This window comes from Micropterus salmoides, unplaced genomic scaffold (genome assembly GCF_014851395.1).
Source record: "Micropterus salmoides isolate LMB-PRFRI ecotype aquatic unplaced genomic scaffold, ASM1485139v1 Ms_hic_scaffold_4, whole genome shotgun sequence".
In the NCBI taxonomy this organism is placed as follows: domain Eukaryota; kingdom Metazoa; phylum Chordata; class Actinopteri; order Centrarchiformes; family Centrarchidae; genus Micropterus; species Micropterus salmoides.
In genome coordinates, this window is record NW_024043372.1 from 6173152 (window position 1) to 6198746 (window position 25595).

At 39.7% G+C, this 25595-nt stretch overlaps 1 protein-coding gene across 2 annotated transcripts; it reads left to right on the forward strand.

The window, feature by feature from the left end:
• The first annotated feature begins 282 nt into the window (after positions 1-282).
• Positions 283-25144, forward strand: podxl2 (podocalyxin-like 2). Of its 2 annotated transcripts, XR_005441462.1 has the most exons (14): positions 283-633; positions 7728-8071; positions 9288-9648; positions 11313-11422; positions 13385-13601; positions 14827-15009; positions 16276-16532; positions 16657-16731; positions 18610-18766; positions 19030-19091; positions 19938-20117; positions 20234-20395; positions 20904-21021; positions 24573-25144. XR_005441462.1 is itself a non-coding variant. In XM_038696886.1 (13 exons), exons 1-13 carry the CDS (start codon positions 582-584, stop codon positions 20961-20963), a joined length of 2220 nt encoding a protein of 739 aa, XP_038552814.1. In that variant the 5' UTR covers positions 284-581; the 3' UTR covers positions 20964-25144. The 2 variants fall into 2 exon arrangements, 1 of the variants encoding a protein (XP_038552814.1); XM_038696886.1 differs by having other exon boundaries at positions 284-633; positions 20904-25144.
• The last annotated feature ends 451 nt before the right edge of the window (positions 25145-25595 follow it).

A 25595-nucleotide genomic window follows, 5' to 3' on the forward strand; every position in this document is an offset into this window, starting at 1 on the left:
CTGAGCTGCAGTGTAGTAGAAGTAGACAGTGGTATAAAATGGAAATACTCAAGCAAAGTATCTCAAAATTGTCCTTATGTGAATGTACTCCACCACTGGTAAAAAACAAACAAACAAACAAAACAAAACCTATTTATTTTTCTTGCATATTTATGTTAATTTTGCTCTTGATAATCTATTTTTTTTCCCAATATACTCATGTCTTGTTCCTGGTTTCTTTGCCTCAATTGTTCCCTTTTTTAAATCTGTGGGTTTATTTTCTCTTAAAAGTTGGGAACATGAATTTCTGAGGAGCACCTGAACGCAGCAGCAGTCAGCGGCGGCGACATCTAGCGGCCACCAGCGAGAAGGACACGCAGCGTCGTGGTGGTGCAGCAGAGCAGATCCCGGTCTGACCACAGCTCTGTCCGCACGCACAGCCTCTCTGTCCGCACCGACCCCGCAGACAGGTAGTCAGAGAGCCCGCACGCAGACAGAACAGCCAGCCATGAGCACGGCGTTTTCCTGACGGCCTCCGTTTACATCCAGAGAGCATCTGCGGCTGAAACCTGCGTGATCTGTCCATTCACACCGGAGGAGGGATGTTGAGCACTGCAGCAGACATGCAGGGCCCGCTCCTCATCACACTGATTGGTGAGTCTGTTTTATATATATATCCCCATCTGTTTTTTTCAACTAGCCGTGAACCCGCAGCTGTAGTGAGCTGATATTTTACAGGATGCACGTATTTCACGTCAAGTCGAAAACATCCACCAGATAAATCTTAGGAGACTTTGAAAAACATCACAGTCAGTGTAAACTCACTACAGAGCACCACACGCACGTTTTACCTTCCTGTGATGTGCCGTGTTGCAGTATTAATGATGGTATTAGTACTAATGATGCTGAGAATGAGGGAGCGACCAGCAGCCTGTTTTTAATGAACCATTCAGGTTAAATTCTGCAAAGTGGATGCACGCGCTGGCGGTGTGTGGGAGGCGCGCACTGCACTTAAATCAGCAGACACACACTGCAGTGTCTGGCACACACTCACACACACACACACACACACCAGCGTCGCATGAAGATGAATAGTCTTCATCACATAAATTAGTTTTAATTGAAAATACTCAAGGCTATCAGCAGTTTTGCAGTGTCATGGACAGTAATAATATATATATATTTATTTATTGATTAGGCTATGTGATGATGAACCAAAACAACACTTCATGTGAGTGATTACTTTCAAAGTCATTGGCATGTTTTGACTGTGCAATTTTAAAAAACTGAAAAGATGATGTCTTTAAATGTTTTGTTTCCGACCAACAATCATTGATATTAAACAGGGACAAGCAGCAAAAGCTGGAACCAGTGACCCCCCCCCCCCCCCCCATAAATAACTAAAATGTTGAGTCAGTTATCAAAATGAGGGCTGCAGCTGACAAGTAGCCTTTTATTTTATTATCGAATAATCTACCTGTTATTTTCTCAAGCGATTAATCGTTTTGTCTTAAAGAAATGTCAGAAAATAATCAAAATGTTGCATTCAGATTGTTTGTTTTATTCAAACATCAGTCAAAAAGCCAAATATATTCAGTTTATCATCATATGTTACAAAGAAAAGCATCAAATCATCATGACAATCTCAAACCAGCGAATAACGAAAAACTAAAATCCCAAATCAGTCATCAAAATAGATGCTGATTAACCTTCTGTGACTGACTAACGGATGAATTGTTTCAGCTCTAATGATGATTACAGATCAGCAGCAGCAGCAGCAGCACAGAATCTGTCCACATATGGAGCTCTGTCAGTTTCAGTGGTTGTTTTTGTGGGTCTTTGATGGTGCAGTTTCCTCTGAAGCTCTTTCTGGTGAATTATGGAGTCTCAGCTGTGTGTCTGTGAAGCTACACCGACGTTTTCATGATACACTTTAGTGTATCGGTCTTGGAAGTGGAAACAAAATGTTGCCTGTTCTCGATCCCGATGATAAAATACTGTTTCTGTGCTTGGTTAGGAAGGAGAGGAGGGTGAGGAAGGGGATGGCGAGCTCTCAGTCGGGGTGAAGGGGATTTGGGGGAGGGTCCCAGCCAACGATAAGCTGATTTGAGGGGTGTTAAAGCACGGAGAGAGGGGGCTTCAGGGGCAATACCCCTCCTCTCTAACATACTGAAGATGAAACTAAAGCTCGAAACGACAGGGGCAAAACTGCAGCTGTAGCATCAGATTTTATTGGCCATGTGAGCTGAAACTGAAGGCATTCTGCGGTGTTTATGGAAATTTACAACCTCCCTTTTTAATTAGCTACGTCCATAACCACAGCCCCAGCCCCATGTACGAGGCTTATATAGTACTGCAGGAAACAAAAGCTGCCTTCACATGGAAATAGTGGTGTCAATATTTTTGACATTAGAAGTCAAAGCATGGTTTTATTCTGTCATAAAACAGCTTAAGCACATAATGCACCAAACATGGACATGCAGAAACACATAATGAAACTAAATAAAACAAGCTTTAAACAACATGCTAGACCTTCAAGTGGTTTAAGTCGTGTGAACACAGTTGCTACTTCGTCTTGCTTCAGTGTTGGGATGCATTTAAGTGTCATACTTGGAACACGTAAAATATAGAAAACAAAAGTTATTATTATTAACAAATGTGAAGTGACTCATCTTATAAACACGATAACACTTAAAGTTGTTGGAACAGAAGCCAAAAATGTAAAGTAATATTTTCTGTACATTTTTATCTCCATGCAAATAATGATCTACCTGCTTTAAAGAATTCTCCACATGTTTAATATTAATTTAATATTTTAGGGAGGGGAAACACTAAATCCCTATATTTAATTTTAATTTAACTTATTAACCTTATTTAAAAGATACACACTCAGATACAATCAGCCTTAAACAGCCCACCACTTGTAATCACTCTCATAGCTAAAATCTCCAAACACAGATCAAGACTTTGGTGTCCTCTCAGTCTAAAGGCCTAAAACTGGCAACCTGCTAACGGCTATAGCTATTTAGCATGATAGCATGATAACGCCAGCATGCTCACTAATAGTATGTAATGTTCAGCAAGTTAGCTTCTTCTTAACATTACAATTAGCCATTACAATTAGTATGCCATATTAGCATTAGAGTAGCTTCTGTAATGTCATGTTTTACGTCATAAATTAGAGCACAACCTCTAGATTACTGCAATGTTTTTGCCAGCTGAAGGGCTAACATGAACCAAGCTGTGTGTAGTTTAGTGTGTTCTCTGCGTATTGACTACCAGCTTTCTCTTTTCGCTGTGTACTTTGGGTTCCCAGCCAAAATCAATTTTTTTGCCAAGGAAGGATTCTTCTTTCTGCATCTGTAATCTCAGGTTCAATGTGGTTTGATGAATTTAGGAGGATATCTCCCCTCCAGCACCTGCTCACATCCCCCTGTGGCCGCCTCTTTGAGCTCCGCACGGAGCTTATCTGTGTTAAGCTGATAAGGCTAACTCAGCTGATCACGTCCCTCCTTCTGGATGGACTCTGGATGGACTTTTTTCTGAAGTAATTGTGCTGCAAAAATGCCTTTGTAGACAAAAATTTCAAGGTCACTGTGTAGTGGTGAAACTAGGATGTGCAGCATGAGAGAGGTGTGTTTAATAATTGTTTGGACAACGTCAGAGTCAGCAGTGGAAGAAGTTGGTCAACTTGGTACTTAAGTCAAGGTAGTACAGTTTACATTCAAATGTTTAAGTAAAAGTACATCATTATTAGCAAAAGTAAAAGTAGACATTATGCAGAATGGTCCATTTCAGATTAAAGCTGGGGTAGGCAATGTTGGAGAAACTTGAGTCAGAGCATTTGATTTATTGATAGCTGTCAGGATGTAAAGAGAATTTCAAGAGATACAACAAAAAATGCTTCTTAATTAATTGCCAGCATTAAAATATATATATTTATTATTGGATGATAATGATTTATGCATTTTGCAGCTTGTTGTGCGTGCTTGTAATTAATAGCTGATTGTATTTTGTATTAATAATCGGAATCTGCAAAGTAACTAGTAACTAAAGTTATCAAAATAATTGTAGTAGAGTAGAAGTATAAAGTAGCACAAAATGGAAATAAGTACAGTACTTGATGTACAATACAGACTTAATTCATTGTTTAGTTATTTCATGTGATGTGTTGATAATTAAATATATAAATATAACGTCTGCTTTAATTCAGCTTACATAGTTTAGTAACAAAGCTCTTGTTCTCCACCAGCTCGTGAGGTAAATATCTGGTTCTTTAGCAGCTAAATGCTCCACTATGTTCACCAGCTAGTCGCTGAATTTGTCCGTCTGTTGTTTGGTGCTGAGCAGGTCGTGTACAGTGCTGAAAACAGCTGCCTGCTGTGGCCAAAAAACAACATTGATGGGAGCGGTGTGAGAGAAAATAAAACCTAAAAACCAAAACAATGAGCTGAAAGACGCTAAAACACATGGTAACACATATACTTTACTCATTGTAAATATAGAAATATTGATTTATGCAGTGATTTTTCACTTCTATTAGTTGAACTATATGATCTTGGGTAAATGGGACAGTAACGTCACATTAGGACACTTTAAAAATAGAGACTAAGGCGAAAGCTACGTCAGCACAAACAGCCCTTTTTTAAACCCTCTTTAATGGACACTGCAGGTCCCAACATTGTCTTCTCTCCCTGCCTGCTCTTCAGTCAAATACTCAAAAATCAATGAGAGGTCCGTCTATGCATCTTTTAGTGTTTGTATCTGGCTCATTATCTATGATATTCCTATAATAAACAAACTTTATTCATCGTTAGGCATTCTTAGTCCTTGGATTGTTGGAAACACACTACTTTAACATGCAGTTACATCAGCACAGTGCTGCTGACTTAGGAGAAAGGAATTAAAAACAGCCACAGCACTACTCCTCTGGGTGATGGATCCCTTATCTCTTCTTCTGTCATCCGCAGAGAGCAGTGGGGCTAGCAGCACATTTTATGGGCCTCTGGTTTTTATACTAAGCACTTTTTAGAAGGTGAACTAAAAGTCTAGCCTGATTTCATTGTTGAGATATAATCAGCATTGTGACCTGATGTTTTTGTTGTAGATTTTTGAAGTGGGGCTGTATGAGGAACTTATCTACAGTCAGTGTATTACCTGCAGTAAATAACTGTCAGCGTGTCCTCAGTTTGGAGAAACAGAGAGTTGTACCGGCATGTGTTTTAGCCACCTAAAAACCCCCAACCATCCATTTAATAACAAATCTAATGAAAAAAATAATGACATCCCGCTGAATGTCTTGGGCACAGATGTAACAGCGGCACAAAGTAATTACAAAAAGTCTATCACCAGTCCAGACGCCCTGTGACTCCCCTGAGTTTTCCTCTAGCTGTTATGCTCAGCCAAGGTGCTGACACGGGGAAACAGAGGTTTCAGGCCCAAACGAAGACACTTACACTGAAAAGGTAAAATTAGTGATGTTTATTGAGACGAATGGTGAGACTTACGGTGATGGTGAAGAAGGCAGTCCAAGTTGCAGCAACATATATCCTGAAACGGTAGGCTATAGATCCAAAGACAAGTGGAGTTGAAATGAGTCCAAAAACAAAGCAAGGTGAATCCAGAGACAAATGGGTGATATTCCATAGTTTCCAAGTAATTCCAAGTAAGTAAGTAAAGTTTATTTATATAGCACCTTTCACAGATAAAAATTGCAAAGTACTTTACAGTAAAATGCGACACAATACAACAAGGTGAAATACAATGCATGAGAAGATTTAAATACAAATGGAAACATAGATCAGACAACCATAAAACCCTCGTCAAACTAAAGGTCTGCTTGATTAGCAGAGTCTTAAATTGCTTTTTTAAAAGAATCGACGGAATTCACACAACGTAGAACAGAGTATAAATCAAAAATCCATGAGGGAAACATGAAGTATACATGAGACACCGGCAGGAACGCTGGGGAATATTCATGAACAAATTACATACAGGGACACAGAACTCAGAGACAAGACAACTAAGACAGGAAGTAACACACCAAGACACAAGACTAAGGGATTAGTAAAATAACAACAGCAAACTCCAAACATCAATAACCCCAAACTGTGACACTAGCGCCACCTGCAGGTCAAGGTTTTCATGTATCCGGAGAAATACCTCAACATCTACCTCATGGATTATCACAAAATGTTGTGCAAAGACATTCACGTTTCACAGAGGATGAATCCTGATGAGTTTGGTGTTGCCCTGAGTTTTCCTCTAGCGCACTGTGTAGTGAATGCTAACACGCCCGACTAAGATGGCGAACATGGTAAACATCAGCATGTAGTATTTTGACATTTGCATTTAGCACAAAGCACCGCTGTGCCAAAGCCTCTCAGAGCTGCTGACATGGCTGTAAAACTCTTTGTGTTGCTCATTAATTATTCCTTATAAAACCTTTTAGGAGCTTCTTGTCTTCTCAAACACAAGTTAAACAGAAGATCCTGAACTCACAGTTTCCTTCTTTTTGGAAATAATTCAGGCAGCAGGAAGGAACTGGTGTAGCTGTGTCATCTAAGACTGTCAGGCTTTGTGGTGACGGGTTGGAGAGCTTAACATGCTGCAGACGTGTTTGAGACATGTTGGATATGATATCGTAATCTGCTCAATCCGCCTCTGAGGTCAGACGGCCATCTGTAGTCCCAGACAGAGAGCACTATGGGATACATGAGGAAGACTGACTGTGGTGAGGGCCTCTATGCCAAGCGATGGGGATTAGTGTTGGATGGATGGACAAATAGATCGATGAGCGAGCGAGCGAGCGAGTGAGTGAGCGAATGAATAGCGACTGCTGTGATGAATGGATAAAGGGTTAGGGTTAACCCCTACCCTACTCTCCTGAGCATGAGTACTAAACGTTCATGAAGCCACTGATGTATCAGTGAATGCAAGAATTAGTGAATTAACCGATTAGAAACTGAAGGGAAAAAAGCTCGTTACCACTTCACGCCTTTCCAAGGGCAGCAGGGGAAATAAAAACACTTGATGTATAATGCAGAAAAGCAAAGTGCTCTTATTGCTATTATTTTCCAGGACTGTTGTTCTTTGAAGTATACTGCTGGGTGACTAAACAAAAGCCGCACTGAATCTATAATAATAATAATAAGTTAAAGTGATTTATACATTATACACCGACACTGCCTGTAAGAAACTTTCTTCAGTTTTTCAGCCTCTTATCATTTGTATGAACTGTTTCAAAGGAAATAATGAAAACAGACATCATAAATAAAACTTCAGACATCAGCCTCCTGTCATTTCTGTCTTCACTTATTTCAAGTAATAATAAACATTTATATCTGATTACAACGACATTATAGTGTGATATAAACCCTGTATTAAATGTTTACATACTGCTTATAAATGGTAAATATGGGGTTAAAGTAAAGTGTTACCTGTTACTATTATGTATACCACTGTCATTCATGCAGTTTTTGAGATTTTCTTTTTATAATTGCAGGCACATTGAATGATAAAAATAGTTTGTTTTTGTTTTTGCTTCATATATTATCATTCCCACCGTATATTGCCTGTATTAGATTTTATTTTATTTGTTTGTTCTTATGTTCTTTACCCTTTTGAATCCTAAAACCTCTGCTGACGATATCATTTCCTCAGGGGGGATCAATAAAATTCCACCAGAATGACAGATTTATCAATGTAATAAGACACTGTGGTGTTCTTTCTCCCTCTCTTTCCTGTAGCTCTTCTGGCCGGCTGTGATGCCTTCAGATTGGGTTCGTCCCAGCGCCTCATACCACTCAATCCTCCCGTTGCTCGTGTAGTCCAAGATGATGCCCCAGTTCAGCCACACTTCATCCAGGAATTAGTCAGAACCAAACGCCAAACAGTCCATGAGTTAGTGCGAGCCCAGCCTCATTTGGTTCATGACATGGGCTGGCCAGAGATACATGAAACATCCCGTTCCCAGGCCAAGATGGATTCCGTTAACTCCTCTCAGTTAAACCCTCCATCATCTGCCAGTCAGGATGTAACCAAGACCCGTCCTGCTGTGGATGAAAACCTAGATGTGGAAGATGAGATGGAGGTGAGGATGAGTTTAAGCTGATGTGCAATAAACTACAGGGTTAATATTACAGCATACTAGTGACTAAATGTCAAATAAATGTGTTTGCAAAAAGCTCTGTGGGTAAATTCCTGCATCTGTATGAGTCTGTGTATGTGGGAAAAAGCGATAGCCGTAATAATTCAAATCTTTCAATCTTAAAGCAACTGAAAACATAATTATGAAATTAAACCTCTACTGAATATTGAATTTTTTGATGAAGCCAGACAAAAGACGTGATTTAAAAGAGATACGTGTGACAAAACAAACAATAAGACAAACATTACATTACAAGGACTCCCAGAAAAACAAAGCATAGGGCATGAGTTGATGGTGCGATGTTGCAGTTTGGTAAATTTTGCCGTGGATAAACACACAGGCTGCAGCCTAGGAGCCCCATGTGTGCAGGGGTGCCAGATTGGCCAGACGATTTTCGCATTTAGACTTGCAACAGAGAAAACAGGACCCCTTGACCCTCATCGCTATATAAAAACATTTCAGAACTGTAAGTGATTTGGTAGATCTCAATTTTGTTTTTAAATAATATGTCACTGCTATGTCATTCTGGGTAACTGAGCAATGTATGTTCAGGGAAAAAATATTATAAGGGAAAAGAACAACGTGGCCAACGACAATCCCTAACATGAATATTTCTTGGCTGCTGAATCTGCATCTATTCAACCACATAAAGCAGAGCCACATTTGATGAACTGAAAAACTCAAACTTAAACATCCCAGCTGCCAAGGATACGTCTTTCTCTTGTTCTTTAGGCAGATTGGACACTTGGATCATCGATTGATTGTCCTTGGTAGCTGTTCAAATTTGAATCTCATCTCAGATTTTAGTCTGAATTTGAAGATTATGGATTAGTCCCATTTGTTTACTTGCTTTTTTGAATTACAATATCAGAATCTGACAAATTGGACTAACTGAATTTCAATTTAATAAATCAAGTTTTTGAATTTATGCGCCATAAAATTACCTACTGAAAATTTTATAGAGAGGAATTCAAACCCCTGAAATTAGAATGGATGATAAAATATTTCACTGCTGTAAATTAAGTGCTATTAACATTGCAACATTAAGTATATAGTAGTAGTTAAATTCTGTGATTTGGTATTCAGTCGAATAAAAATAATGATTTATTTTTTAGCTCAATCAATCAGACCGTCTGACCAATTCTCTTTCTTATTTCAGCGTATGGTTCATCTGGTGGTTCCCCAGGACGCAGAAAGCTACAGGGGAAACCCAGATGCTATTGACCCACAGAAGGAGCCCTTCCGTGGGCCAGGAGCCGGAGACACCTCCCTGGAGGCGTCTGGCTTCTATGGAACGGACATGGAGGACAGAGACAGAGGAGAGGAGGGAGCAGAGGACAGAGAGAGAAGAGGGGGAGAGGACGAGTGGGAGAGAGACACAGGGGAGGACAGAGAGAGGAGAGGGGGAGATGTAAGAGAAGAGGAAGAAGAGAGGGAAGGAGGAACAGACGACCATGATGTCAAAGTATTGGATGCCTTAGAGGCCAACCATACAACTCCAGATCTGGATGCTCTGATTGGTTGGTAGAAATACTCTTCCCTACAGATCCAATTTAAAAGAGGCCGTTGATATTTTGCTATACACCCCGAGGAAGCCATATTAGCCCCATTTGTGGCCTCACACTCTGTACTTACAGCAGGGAGGGACTTTACCCGCAGATCCCACAGATATCTCCAGTCTGCCCAAAGTAATTAAATGTTTGCCTGGGGTAAAACCAAAGTTTAAATCAAACATTTCCACAGACTGTGCTGCTCCACCAAGCTGTTCTTCTTTGCTGCTCAAACATTACGTCTGCTGTGCTAGCTTTAGCAGTCTGTGGAAGTGGCCGGCACAGTCTGGAGATATCGGGTTTAAAGTTAATTGTGCATCAGACAAAAATTGATTCTGGGCAGACAGACATCTGTGTGATCACCAAAGTACCTGTGAAGATGCAATCGGCTGCTGGATAGCAACTAAAGAATAATGTTTTGATTTTTGGCCCACTGGCTCCAGGGACGGTTATATTGGTTGCTCATTTTAATTGTGATTGGCTCCAGTGCAAAGATTTTTCTTGGGCGTACAGACACACAACGACTCCACGCAATTGCAAACCTGCAGCCTTTGATCAGCACCATGGACAGCAGCTAAAGTGCCAAACGCAAATCTTACAGCCTGCCCTGGACTCAAACCTGCTGTCTCCGACTATCAAAATACCAAAATAGCTTTAGCCAGCCTGCAGTAACAAATCAACACAAAGTAGCTGACACAGTATGTCAATAACCACAGAACAAATAGCAACTTAAAAAAGCACAGCAACGTATTATTCCAACACAGTATAAATGAATGGAGGACAGCATCTGATCAAGCTCCACGTGATAATTGTCCCTGTCCCTCGTGGGCCCTTGTAATTGGCTGGGCCTCTGTGTATTGAACCGATTGCACTGCCGGTACTTACGCTATTGTCACTTAACCACCTTGGTCTAGACTGAAATATCTCTATTGAGCTATGAAATTTGTGAGGGCCATTTTTAAGGACTTTGGCGATCCTCTGACTTTTCATCTAGCGCTGTCATCAGGCCAAAATTTCAGTTTGTCCAACACTTAATGACCAAATACCTACAAAAAATGACATTCCCATCAGCCTCAGCTGTACATTGTGTTGAGTACTAATTAGAAAATATGTTTGCAGTGCCACAGTACAAACTCACAGAGCTTAAGGTTTGCATCGTCTCCGTTTACTAACATGCAACGTGGCCTTCAGTAGAATTCAGTGTGTAATGTGTGTGCTGTTTTTGGTAGGAAACCAATTTACCGTCTCTGTTTAAGTGTAAATGCTAGCTAACTGTGCCAGTAGAGGCCAGAGGAAAAATAAAATAAAGATTTGGTTGCTTAATTTGCCTCATTAGCTTCATAACAGTTTGTTCAGGTTAACTAAGTTAACTCCTCTCAAGCTATAACTCTTAAGTAGATTTTCTTTTATTATGAAAGAAAACACAGAAGTGAGAATGTATCTAATTTGCCTTTATATCTTATTCAAAGCTCAATGGGCATCTACTACTTAACGTTAACGTTCAACTACTGTGTATCCTTACAAGCACGCTGTCAAGACCTCATGTCAACCGTTGAAAGATGAATGGCTGACAAGTGGTTTATTTATGAAAAGTGTACACACATGTTTCTGACATGTCTCTTTGTGTCACACAGGCTACAGTCCATCTTTCCATCCCTCCAGCTCCAAGCAGCCCAGCATCTTCCCTCCAGCCGAGGTGCAGGATTCTGGGGCACAGGAGCATCGTGCATCCCCGGTCCTGGAGGTGAGAAGAGTAAAAGATGCCTTGATGTGGATTTATTATTGTAAATATAATTATATTATTACTTAGTGTCAGATATTTTAGCAGTAATTGTGTAGTTTAACAGTCTCTTCTGCAGAAAAATGTAAACAACCCTTACAAAAAAGTGGGAAAGATAGAAGTACTCCAATAACGTCACACAACTGGCAGATGTCACCATTATCTGAGAAATCACAAAAATTACACCCAACCAAGCCCCGGTCTCATTAAATAGTTGTTTTAAAGAGTTTTCCACTGAATAATCGAGTCACAGCTGGAATCCGCTGAGCAAAACTGTACAGTCGTCACCATATTGAAATGTTTGCTGGGCAGCCTTCAGATGTAATGTAAATACGCTTCAAGTTTTCCTTCAGCCAATCACTAAGGCTGAGTTACACAAACAAGGATTACTTTTTAAACTAGATTAAGTCATGGTTTAACTTTAAGTGATGTTACACCAAATATTAAAGCTATCTTATAAGTAAGAAAGATCACATTGAAACCCCTCTTTAAATGTGTCAGTTCCTTCAAGTGAACGACACATCATACCAACGCAAATTCAATTAATTTATTTTAATTTGAGGCAGCAAGCATCCCCATATGGATGAAATTCTACTTTGATTTACATAAATACAGTTGGATTTACTGAACAGAGATTTAGTTTTTTATTGTGCAACAAAGCTCTGCTTAATTTTAAATCTGGATTTACCCATTTTAAACCCAGCTTTGCTAAACTCCCATTAGAAGTAATCTTAGCTTAAATTAATCTTTGCTGATCGAGTCTGAGTGTGAAGAGCTGGAGAAGTTTCCATGAGTTTGCAGCTAGGTGGATCACTGCTGTGTTGAAGTTTGAAGGCAGCATAACACAAGAGAAATAATCAGCTGCAGTTTGACTTTAATTGGATCACAGTAAATCAGATAATCTAGGGCTCACCCACTAACCTTGCACTTTATAGTTTAATTAGTCTTTAACTACTTTATGTGATTAGTGGTGTCTCTTTGGCCCATATAGACGGGGAAAATGGGATTAACTGACAGCACTGAAGATGCTGATAACGGCTGTTTCTCACGTATTTTTCTTACAACTTCTATTTACAACTTAATGACATTCAGAGACTCAAAGACATTCCGGTCTTTGAGTCTTTTCATGTTAATATGGATAACACGGTCATTTTGTTACTATGTGTGCCATTATCGGCTTTATTGCAGTGATTATCACGAGTACTTCTACCACTACTACTAAGTAATAATAGTGCTACTACTTACACCATAAAAAATACAATATAACAACCACCTGTTATTACCTTTATTACCTCTATTTCTACCTGCAATATCAAAACTAGAACAATCAGTACTACAAAAACTCTGACTTACTGCTATTACGTCTACTATTATAGAGGGTGAGGGTTTGGTTTCAGAAGCTGGGGGGATATTTTATGTATATATATCCCCCCAGCTTCTGTATATAATATATATGTGTATATATAGGGCATTATAAAGTATTATATAAAGTTTACTTAAAATAAGTTATAATAACACTAACAATAAACAATAAACTTCTTAACGAAGTCTAAGAAAAAAACTGAGAAATTTGGTTAAATTGGTGAATCTTTCATTCGCTAATGCTGAAAATTATTATCAGTTTTAATTGATGTAGAAGTGAGACTGAGATAACGTTATATTTATATCTTTTACCACAAACTATGAAAAGAGCAATCACAGGAACACTGTCTTTTGTGCCTTACAGCTTAGATTACTGCTCAATTGTAGCGTCTTTATAATAGAATTATAAAAATACACATCATAAAGCAAAATATATAGTTACAGTATATATTCATCAATAGAAAAGGATTCTGAGACGTGAGGGGAACTCAACCTCCTCCAATCCTTGTGGAACTGACACGTTTGATACTAAAGTCTTCCTCTAACTTGATGTCTACTGAACAGGTGGGCCCTAGAGAAAGAGACCTGTGGGAGGCAGAAGGGGAGGAAGATGGTAATTCCAGTGGCTATGGAGTCCTCCACTCCTCCATCACTACAACTAGTACTACATCTACTGCTACTTCAACTGCTGCTGCTGCTGGTGGTGGAGGCGCTGTAGGAACCGCCACCCCCGAGACTGACACAGGCACAGACTTTGGGCTGCTGGGAAGTTATACAAAAGGTACACCAGATGAAAACATCTGTTGACTTTGCTTTGTTACTTCCTCGTTAAAAGCTTATTGAAAGACTCCGAAAAGCCACAGAAACACAACATAATCAGATACCTCGTTGCAAATAATAGTCTTCTATGATATTAGAGCTGAATCGGGTTGTGTGAAAGGTGACACGTTCACATCCTGTTGTACTTTCTAAAGTTAATTTCAACAGTGATTCATTCACTTCACATTGTAGTACTGCAGGTCATTTGAAGGGTGATGTGTAATACTTCCTGTTATACACATTGAAGTTAATTTCAACATTGATTTGTACGTACTGCAGTTAATTTGAAGGGTGATGCGTCCACCTACTGTTGTATGATGCTGAACTGCATTTGAAAGTTGATACGAGTCTGTGACTACAAATCTTTAAACTGAGCTAAATGAAATGATTCAAATCAGCAGTGACTGACTGGCATGGCTAGAGACTGTAAATTAACTCCAAAGCAAAAACTTACATTCATTGCTGTTATATTTAGATTAATTAAAGCTTGGGTAGGCAACGTTGGAAAAACTAGCAAGAGACTGCAAGATTTTGAAAGTATCCAACCGAAAAACTCCCACCCCCTCCTTTGAGGCCTCAAAACACATTTTCATGTGCAATAGTGCACGGGCAGAGTGCGTGGAGTTAGACAGGTAGGCAGGTAGGTCATATTACAGTCCGGTGACAGCCACTGATACAGGATATTGTTTTTATTTTTGTGCAAGAGCATTTGAATTATTGATTGCTGTGGTTATGTAAAGAGTATTTCAATAAATATAACAAAAATGCTTCTGAAATAAACTGCCTACCTCAGCCAAATGTCCACATTTCACTTCTTTTCTTACTTCTAATGAACCAGACTTATTCCACGTAGTGACAAAACAAGCTCTGTAGCGCTGTATGCCCGTTTCGGTTACAGTAGAAACATGGTGCCGCAACATGGTGACTTCCATGTAAGAGGACCTGCGGTGTATGTAGGTAGAAATGTCTCATTCTAAGGTAATAAAAACATAAATGTTCATTATGTAAGGTCTTTATACACCACTGAAAACATGGGTATGGATCTTATAGTATATTGCATTTCTGTTAATATGTCCTCCTAAATATTACACACTGAACCTTTAAGAGTTAACATTACACAGAGCGTTACATCAGAAAAAATGAAGGGCGTCTGCTGCTTTTGATTAACCTCTGGTTTGTGGCCGCAGATGAGACAGAGGATGAAGACACAGAGAGGGAGGAGGAAGAAGAAGAAACTGGTCTGGCACACAAAGGCGTATTTACCCAGAATCCCACTGCACCAGAGGTTGGCATGGCTCCCAGCAGACAGCCCCTGCAGCCCAGCGTGGAGGAAGAGGAGGAGCTGCAACATGGAGAACATGAGTTTAGAGGTGAGAAGGCTCTTATTTTATTATGATATAGAATAGAATTGTGACCAATGTAATTGTTTCATAAACCCCTCCCCGAAACAGTGATTGTCCAATCGTAGCTTAGCACAGTAACTAGGCACAGCAAACCTGTCCGGCCTTTTCTCGAGCTACATGTTTAAGTGGTATAAATTACATGTGGCTGTAATAATAATAATGTTTCTCTGCTTTTAAAGAGTTTTAAGGCTGGTTTCTTGTTTTAGCAATTACAAACAACAAATAAAGTGCAATAAATAGATTAAACTGTGTGCTGAAATCGTTAGCATGTACAGTTAATTAGCTTACCACATTACATTACAAAGCCGAGAAGTAGAGTATCATTAACTACCTGTATTAGTTTGTGTAGTTACATGTTAAGTAAAAAAGAAACTCTGTTTTCACGATTAGAATATCTTAGAGCTGGGCAATAAAACAATAATCATGATTATCACGATAACAATATAACAAAATGTTCAATAAATGTTTGATTTAATTAATTTGAAACACAAAACAAATAAGCCCCTAATCTTTCTATTATGATATTTGTTTTTGTTGAGGAAAAGGGACTTAAAAAAACAGACTTTACTTAATTTTACTCATGCATATTTGTTGAAAAAATATTTTATCATGATTATTTTAATGTTCTGCCGCAGATAAGAGAAGAGAAGTGATCCATAGTTTGGCATCAAGTGTTTGTTCTGACCGTGAAGAACAGTTCAGAACCACAATTAACCGTCCGGTGTGTTTAACTTTCACACAGGAACAAAAATCAGCCTTTAAACCTTTAAAGAAATAAAGATTTGACATTTATCGTGATAATTATCGATAACAAGTGATACATATTTTTTTCACTTTTAGCCATATCTCCCAGCCCTAGAACATCCACCGTGTAATATTTCCCCACTGTGTCCTGGAAGTTACCAGAGTTTAGGCTAACGTTAGTGGCTCTGTCCAGCTCTTTATTGGATTTCGGGAAGTTTACAATCAAGCATCCCCAGTCAGTGTTATCCGTATGCCAAAAACCTCAGTTAGCATTTTCTCTTTCAGTGTTAGGTTAATGAATACATACTGTTTGAAAATACAAGCTAAGCTAAGCAGACAAACAGGGTTATTTTAGAATTAAATAACAGTCTGAGCTTACATTTTCCTTCATATAATATACTTATAATACAAGGACTAACTAATAATACACTGTAGTATAAGAACAATGCTGTTCCTTAGTCTTTAGGTAATTATGGTTGTTCACTGAAGGGATAAGACCAAAAGACAGAGCCGAAGAGGTGGAGGAGGCGAAATGGAGAAAGATGGAGGAAGAGGAAACAAGAATCCGACACATCGTCCCGCTCACCACAGATCCCTCCCCCACCATCGGCTTCACCGACTCGTCCTGGGATTGGCTGGAAAAGACCACGTCCCTGCTGACCCAGAGGTCAGAGGTCAGGAGAGGTGGAGCCCCAGAGGTCTTCTCACCAGACAGTGATTTCTTTGAGATGGAGGAGGCACGACAGGTACCTTTTACAGACACACAGTACAGTATGCACAGACACAGGACGACTGAGATAAAAAATCTTTTATTAATTATTAAATATTCATTATCATTGTTCTAACCCTATCTAACTCTGAAACCTCCAGGTGGTCTGTTTAAACTGGAGCGAGCTGGTTGGACGAGGCTATGTCATCCTCAACATGACGCAAAACTTGAACTGTGTAAGTACAAGATGCAATATTTAAATGAAAGGTGACACATTTAGCATTTTCATTAGTGATATTAATGTGATTTTATATGCACTGTGCGTGATTGGCTTGTGATTGTCAATTGAAACACTTGATACAGTTATGATGGAAATGCACATTAAGAATCATGGAAATAAGAGGAAAAAGACTGACATTATTTTTTAGAGCTCCTGAACGGTGATGCTGAATGTGATTAACACTATTATAAATCAGTGTCAAGGTATATTGATCTGTGGGTAACCATGGTAACAATACTTGTATAATAATCTTACCTCACAGACCTAACCATCAGGCAAAGTGACTTCAAACAAATCTGATTTGAACACAGTCTGCCTTCTTATCCCATGCTTAGTATCCATGGCACGTCTGTTACACAGTAATACTGTTGTTCAGGTCAAGTACATTTGATTTATAATAGCACAGAATCTCAAATGTGCCTCAAGCGGTTTTATGAGCTCTACAGCAGATAAGACCCTCTATCATTAGACCCTTGATTCAGATAAGGAAAACTCTAACAGGGGAAAAAACCCTCTTCCAGGACCGGCAGACATGAAATAGATGTCGTGTGTAAAGAACAGAGTAGATAGTTGATCAAATATACAAAAATATAGACCGTTTATGTGTATCATTGTTTAGTTACTTAACAAATCTGCACCTGCAAAGCCTGTTAATCAACCCCCTAAATGGACATAAATACTATAAAACAATGCAGACACAAATAGAAACGTTTTGTGTTGTTGTTATTTTGTTCTCAGATGTTCTTTATGTACTCAGTACCTGTGGCAGCTTTGGATTAGGTCTATATTCATAAATTGATACGATAAAGTTGCCTGTTATTTCTTAAATAGTAGTTTTATCACGTGCTCTGGACATAGATGGACGACAGGTGAAAACTCAGAGATGATTTCTGTGCAGATTCTCTGATCACATGTTAGCCGAAGGTGTCCGTATCTAACAAAGTGCTGATCTGATCATTAAACGGTGTATGAAACCCTCTCTCCCCGCCAACACCTTTCTGATGTTTTATTACTAAACAGTAACACAAATAATGTCATCCACAGTGACAAAATACATCCTGCTGAACTGTGCAAGATAACACAAGAAAGTTACAAAACTTCCTTTTTGTGATAAAGATGGCAAGGCAAGCTACAGATGACCAACCCTTACAAAATCCAAAACCGTCAATCCGACAGTCACACCCACTTCATGCAGTGATTGGTCAGATGTGCGGAGGCTAGAAAAGGCAGGAAATATCCCTTCACACCCCCTTTGAATGTGCCAAACACTTGCTTTAAGATGTGGTTGGACGAGGCCTTGTACAAACCAAATGCTTCAAGCACACCCCTTCCTTAAGCCGCCTGTTAAACTCGTCTTTTGTCCATTTATTCTCCTCAAGATCAACATCCGACCTCGAGTTTTGAATGTCTTTGATTGCAGCCAGACTTTTCTCCCACACTGTCAGAGCCAGAAGAAAACATCAAGGACTTCAGTTTAGTTTTACAGACAGACAGAACAGCTGGAGGCCATCAGTTTTTTTGTGTGTCAAAGTGAGGTATGAAGGTCCTTCCCCCGCAGCGTCTGTCCCCATGGCAGCAACACAAACCGCCACTGCAGTGAACTCAATGTTATGGCAACATTGATGGAGCCAGAAGCCTCTTCTCTCGTTTCCTCTCTTATAAAACAAGTAGAGATTGCACCGTTCTTTCGTACATGTAAATTCATGTCTTGCGTTGATGAATAATTTTGCTTTGGCCTCAGTATCAGCTGTGTGTGTGTGTTAGAGAGATGAAAAACAGTTTTTATACCTGCAGGGAAATCAAGTGCTAACTTGTAGAAAAATGTGTGTGACAGGAGGAGTTTCGTGTAGACCAGGGCGTGCGGTTGTTGAAGATAATGGAGCGAGTGTTTGCTCGAAGAATGAACAGCCCAGAGGGATCGTGGGTAATCTACCTCAGCAAGCCTACACACCAGCAACACCAGCTGCTGATGAACGTGGCATCTGAGAATGGTACACGCACACACTCACACACACGCACACACACGCACACACACGCACACAAGTTGCTCTCTTTATAATATTTAGAAAGAAACAAATACTTTACTTGTACATGCAGAAAATGAAGAAATAGTTGTTTTGCCCCAAATGGTGCTTTGAGAGCTTCTTAGCACACACATTCACTTAAAAATACACACACACACACACACACACACACAGAGGTTGTTGTTGGCTTTCAGGATTCTTGACCTAATTAACATGTGTGGGTCTTCCAGGAGTGATGGCTACCAAGGATGTGCTGGGCATGCTGGGAGAAATCAGGAAAAATTTGAATGAGGTACACTGTCCAATAATGTCTTTAAATTTTTACTTTTGTCTGTGTGTCTCCAGATGCAGGCGTTACATTATAGACAGGTTTCTGCTTATATAAAACGCATTGTGATACTTTCATATTTAATGTGGAATTTACAGCTCAAAGCTTCTTTCACTGATTTCTTCTCCCAAAGAAAAGCTTCCTTCCTGATTTAGGAATATATTTTAGAAAGTTGAGCTAAATGTGATCGACGTCAGACTTTAAACTGGTTTATTAGTTGCAAAGCAACTGCGGGAACCAAGTGCCAATCACTAAGCGCCTGGTGAACACTGAAATACAGTTATGGGAATCACCTCTAAGTTTGACACCAATGTCAACACTCAAATATCACCTGATTATCTGTTAAAATCAAATGGGAAGAATTTTTTTTTCTTCTCGTGGAAAATATCTGTTTTCCTGTTTTTAATATTAAAGTGGGAAATCGAATAAACAACAAGAAAAGCAAAAACAAAAGTCAAGCAGGAGGAAAAAATTTTTTTTGTATGCAAACCTTACATAATGTTGTTTTAAAACTTCACCTTTACATCTCAAATATTAGCCATTATCTGTAAGTGAATGTGCGTAATGACAATACATTAGATTACAAGTTAAGGCAATCATTTTGATGAAGTACTCGCAACTATATAATACTGTGCAAATATAAAGAAACAATGCCTAACCTACTCATCAACAAATACATGAAATCAAATATGTGAAAATGTGTGTACTTGTACAGGCGAATGATTTTTCTGTGATGAAAAACGTGTATATGTTTATGTTCACATCCAGTTAAATTACGATGTGAGTGTGTGTGTGTGTTTGCTTCTTCAGGTGGGCATCCAGAACTACAGTGCAGCCAGTATCTGCGAGTATCGGCGCAGTCTAACAAGCAGCGACTACGGCAACCTGTTTGTGGTTCTGGTGATCATCGGCTCCATCTGCATGGTCATTATCACGTCTGGATTTATATATGTGTGCTGGCAAAGACGATTGCCTGTAGCTAAGACTACGGTAGGTAAACACACACACACACACACACACACACACACACACACACACACACCTGTCCTTGCTGTTTTGTTACTGAGTGATGAGAAGAAGTCGTTCGGTGCTATTTCACCTTGCAGTTCCGTGCGGAGGAACTTCACTTTGTGGAGAACGGTTGCCACGACAATCCCACGCTGGACGTGGCCAACGACAGTCAGCCTGAGATGCAGGAGAAGAAGCCGAGTACCAATGGGCTCGCGGGGGGAGGAGAAGGAGGCAGGGAGGACAGCAATCGCTGGCAGGTGATTGGATAAAAAAAAAAACCAACAGATGTGTCGACAGATGTTAAAGCAGTAAAGCACACACATATGTACATAATTCAAACTCAAACAACACTCATATACAAAGCACACACACATTCTTTCTGTGTCTAAGAATGAATCTGTTGCTTGTAAATTAGATTAGCTTTGGGTGCATATTAATGTAGGAATAAACATTTGATTTGAGTGGGTGTTTTTCTCGTACGTGTCTGTTATTATTCCTTTATTCTGTCAGTATTGTTTAAATGTTTTTTGTTTTTTTTGTTTTTTTACACGAGAAGTAAAATTCAATAACACACAATAACACAAAGCCGATAAAATAACAATAACAATAATTATAAAAATGAATGGATGGATGAGTAAGTAAATGAATGAGTCCTAGCAGCCATCTCGTATAGAAAAGCTTGAAATATTTTGTCGTAAACAAGTGCTTCTTTTGAGGAAAAAGACTTGGCAACAGCATGAAGTCTCTTATCCTTTTGTTTTTAAGGTGTTTGTCAATCAAGCAGCGACTGAGGAGGAAGAAGAGGAGCAGGATACACATCTCTGATGACTGAAGAAGAAGGGGAGAAGGGTTATGAAGGGTGGGCATCTTTGATAGACAGATGGTAAGTGGAGCCTAGAGGGAAGAAGAAGACAGTAGAGAAAACAGAAGAGAGAAAGTCAAAAATAATACAAAATGTCTGTAGTGGAGAGAAGAGGACAAGACAAGAAGAGGAGGAGAAAATAAAAAGTAATTGATGGGAGTTAAAACATTTAAAATTCTAGCATTGAGGCTAGCATTAAGGCTAGGAGGAGCATAGCAGGAGGAGTCACTGGCATCGTCGTCGAAATTAGACACCGGGGTACATATATTTTGGACTTCTGATTGGGAAAGTTGAGACTTTCATAGAGCTGCATATCTTGCTACTACGACTCAATGTTATAAAATGTCACCATTACATTTTGTGTGCCTTATGCTTTTAGCTTTTTGCACTGTGGCTGCACATGACAAATAAAACAGGAAACTAGCGACACAATCATTGCATATAACGCCTTTTTCCCCTTCTAATGTTTGAATGTAAAGGAGCTTTTAAAGTTTAAAGCGTCCACAGCTGCAACATTAGGAACAGTTGCCATTTTATTTCACAAATTCATTGACAGAATGGCTCCGACTGGTAGCAGGAAACTGAAATAATAGCAAACAATTGTCCAGCCTCAAATTTTCTACCCATCCGCCTGTACTTTTGCTTAAGTAATATTTTGAATGTAACATTTCAATGGTAATGGTGTATTTTTTCAGTGAGATTGTTAGTTTTACTTATGTAAAAGAGCCAAATACTACTTCTGCCACTGATGATTACATGTAAGAATTCTTGGTATTATTCTAATATATACCAAATATACCAAAAGATATTACAGCTTCAGTCTATGGTTTACCCCGATATCTGACTCCAGAGACAACAGCGACTCCTCTTAGCTACTCCTCCAAATCAATGAACAAGAAGTAGCAACTTTGAAAGTAAGGTTTGGGCACTTTATTGATTTCTCTTGGAAATAGTGACTATCATCATTGAAATGCTGCATCATGTTAAATGTAATACATACAGTAACTGAAATATCTCTATTTTACTCATAGGAATGTTTGTAACTGCTGAGGATGTTTACTCTACACTCTACAACCAGTCATGTGATCGCTATTCTTGTGTCCTGTTAGCCTAATATGCTTTTTTTAATAGTGTTGGAATGGCTGCTGTATGTTCCCGGCTAAATTTTGAGGCTATGACACATGGGCAACATTTAGAGGCCAAAAGCACGAAAACAGTTAGTTACAGTGTTGAAGTCAAGTCACCAAACCAAGTCCAAGTAGAGCCCCAAGTCTTCAATGTTTTATGTTTAAATCTGAGTCACCAAGGACATTTCCGAATCGCTATGATCACGTTCCCATCGCCTCGATCACAACAGTCATGTCTGAATCACTACTGCCATGTCTGAGTCTCTTCAGTTGTGTCCGAAATTGCTGTGGTCATGTCCGAGTCAAGTTTGAGTCACTGTGATCATGTCTGGGTCATGCCTCACAGTACATTTACATTTATTCATTTAGCTGACGCTTTTATCCAAAGCAACTTACAATTGCTATAACAGAGGTCGCACACCTCTGGAGCAACTAGGGGTTTAGTGTCTTGCTCAGGGACACAGTGCTGGACGTGTCACAGTAGTGAGTTGAACCTGGATCTCTCACACCAAAGGCGTGCATCTTATCCACTACGCCATCAACCCCCCCATATAAAATTGAAAGCAATTATCACTGCTGGCGGCTGCGGGATACAAACCCACGACTGGAATAAGAGGTGCTGCTCCAGAGAATGATGCCTAACGAATCGAGCCACCAGTCAGCTTTGGTCATGTGATCTTGTCTGTGCCACTATGATCATGTCCTAGTCACTATGATCTTGTCTGTGCCACCATGATCATGTCCTAGTCACTATGATCTTGTCTGTGCCACCATGATCATGTCCTAGTCACTATGATCTTGTCTGTGCCATTATGGTCATGTCCTAGTCACTATGATCTTGTCTGTGCCACCATGATCATGTCCTAGTCACTATGATCTTGTCTGTGCCATTATGGTCATGTCCTAGTCACTATGATCTTGTCTGTGCCATTATGGTCATGTCCTAGTCATTATGATCTTGTCTGTGCCACCATGATCATGTCTTAGTCACTATGATCCAGTCCGAAACCCCATGGCCGTGTCCTAGTCACTATGATCTTGTCTGTGCCATTATGGTCATGTCCTAGTCACTATGATCTTGTCCGAGCCACCATGATCATGTTCTAGTCACTATGATCTTGTCCGAGCCACCATGATCATGTCTTAGTCACTATGATCTTGTCCGAGCACCTATGGTCATGTCCTAGTCACTATGATCTTGTCCGAGCACCTATGGTCATGTCCTAGTCACTATGATCTTGTCCGAGCCACCATGATCATGTTCTAGTCACTATGATCTTGTCTGTGCCATTATGGTCATGTCCTAGTCACTATGATCTTGTCTGTGCCATTATTGTCATGTCCTAGTCACTATGATCATGTTCTAGTCACTATGATCTTGTCCGAGCCCCTATGGTCATGTCTTAGTCACTATGATCTTGTCCGAGCCACCATGATCATGTCTTAGTCACTATGATCTTGTCTGTGCCACTATGGTAATGTCTTAGTCACTATGATCCAGTCCGAGCCCCCATGATCATGTCCTAGTCACTATGATCTTGTCCAAGCACCTATGGTCATGTCCTAGTCACTATGATCTTGTCTGTGCCACCATGATCATGTCTTAGTCACTATGATATTGTCCGAGCCCCTATGGTCATGTCCTAGTCACTATGATCTTGTCCGAGCCCCTATGGTCATGTCCTAGTCACTATGATCTTGTCCAAGCACCTATGGTCATGTCCTAGTCACTATGATCTTGTCTGTGCCACCATGATCATGTCTTAGTCATTATGATCTTGTCCGAGCCCCCATGGTCATGTCTTAGTCACTATGATCCAGTCCGAGCCCCCATGGCCGTGTCCTAGTCACTATGATCTTGTCTGTGCCGCTATGGTCATGTTCTAGTCACCGTGATCTTGTCCGAGCCCTTATGGTCATGTCCTGGTCACTATGCTGTTGTTTGTGCCACTGTGGTCACGTCTGAATCACTGTGATCATGACTGACTAACCCACACTTGTATGTCCAAATAAAGTTGCAAGTGATCAAACATGGGACTTGTACTGGACTTGAAAAATGAAGGGTGCTGTTACCAAACTGTCATATACAGTAATATCACACATCAGATGGACATAAATAATTTGAGATATGTTTTATCTGATTCTTAGTAAGACATGCTAGCTGACTCAAATTGCTGTTCAGTTAACAGGAATGGAGATATTTGCTGGCAGCAATGTATAATGCTGTTTTTGTGTTTGTTTACTTTTATTCAGATTGTTTTTTACGATTTTGTTCCTGCAGTTGTCAGTCTCCATTCCTGTTACAGGTTGTATTGCCCATCTGCATTTAATCAAGATGTTGCCTGCGTGTCAGCTCTTTTACCCTGACCTTTCGCGATGTAACAATACTGTATAAGGCTTCACTATAAACTAAGCTGATTGATATGCACTTTGTCCATTAAACAGGATTTAGGGGACTGACGGCTGTCCATCCTGAATACCTTAAATGACTACCTGCAATGTAGATCTGTTTCCGAGAGCACAAGATACAGGCAGGACACAGCCCCCTTGTCCTTCACTGAAAGACAGAATAGATGAGCATGTCGCTTTCAGCTCTGCAGCGGGCACCAATGTAACAAAACCTACAGCTTCTGTTGCTTTTATTTGATGAAAGTCTGTATGATGGAGATGGAGAGAAATTTTGTGGCTTTCTGATCATTTAAATTTGTTTTCACTGATGTTTTCTTTTCAGAATCTAAAGGCAGCCTTGTGTGTTTGCATTTGTTAGCGGTGCTAGTGCAAGTCAATGGGGATTCAGCTGTAGCAAAAAAACAAGTGACCCTTCATTTGTATAAAGATTACAAGTTTAGTATCCTGGTAAGATTTTTCCCAGGTTTCCCAATTTTCTTTAATTCATTCCAGGTATTTTATTTCTATTATTATTTCTATCTATTTATATGCATTTTCATCGCAAACTAACTCTTTTGGTTGTCTGTGTAATAAGTTAAAGGTGAGAATAAAGTTTGGAGAAAATATGATTTCTTGTTATTTCTTGCTGTCGCAACACTCAACTTGTTCATTTTGCATAGATTTATTTCTCAAAATTTAAATAACTGTGCATTAATGGTTTATAATTAATCTTGGTAAGTTTCACTGTAGTTGTTAAAAAATTTATATTTTAAATTAAAGCTGCAAGCAGCGTTGGGCGGGCCCTCGCACTTATAAGCGCGTCCGCGTGTGAGCCGGCCGAGTTGCATATTCTGGAGCTCTGCCGGTGCGGCTGTGAATTTGCTACGCGGTTATGACGCCGCATGAAGGTGTTATATGTCACTTCCTGTGTCCCCTATGTGGAGCTACATAGCACTTGCCGCTATGAATATAAATCGGTGTTGGCGTGTAGATGTCTGCGGGGTGGGAGAGTTATCAAGCACGTAAAGTTTGTTTCAGATGTGAGCATGTACACTGAACAATAATGTACCCAAACAATAA

Coding starts and splice junctions, on each gene's coding strand:
- podxl2 (XM_038696886.1), top strand. CDS start 582: ATGTTGAGCACTGCAGCAGACATGCAGGGCCCGCTCCTCATCACACTG. Junction 19,092..19,937: donor TCAGGAAAAATTTGAATGAG/GTACACTGTCCA, acceptor TTGCTTCTTCAG/GTGGGCATCCAGAACTACAG. Junction 20,396..20,903: donor AGGACAGCAATCGCTGGCAG/GTGATTGGATAA, acceptor TTTGTTTTTAAG/GTGTTTGTCAATCAAGCAGC.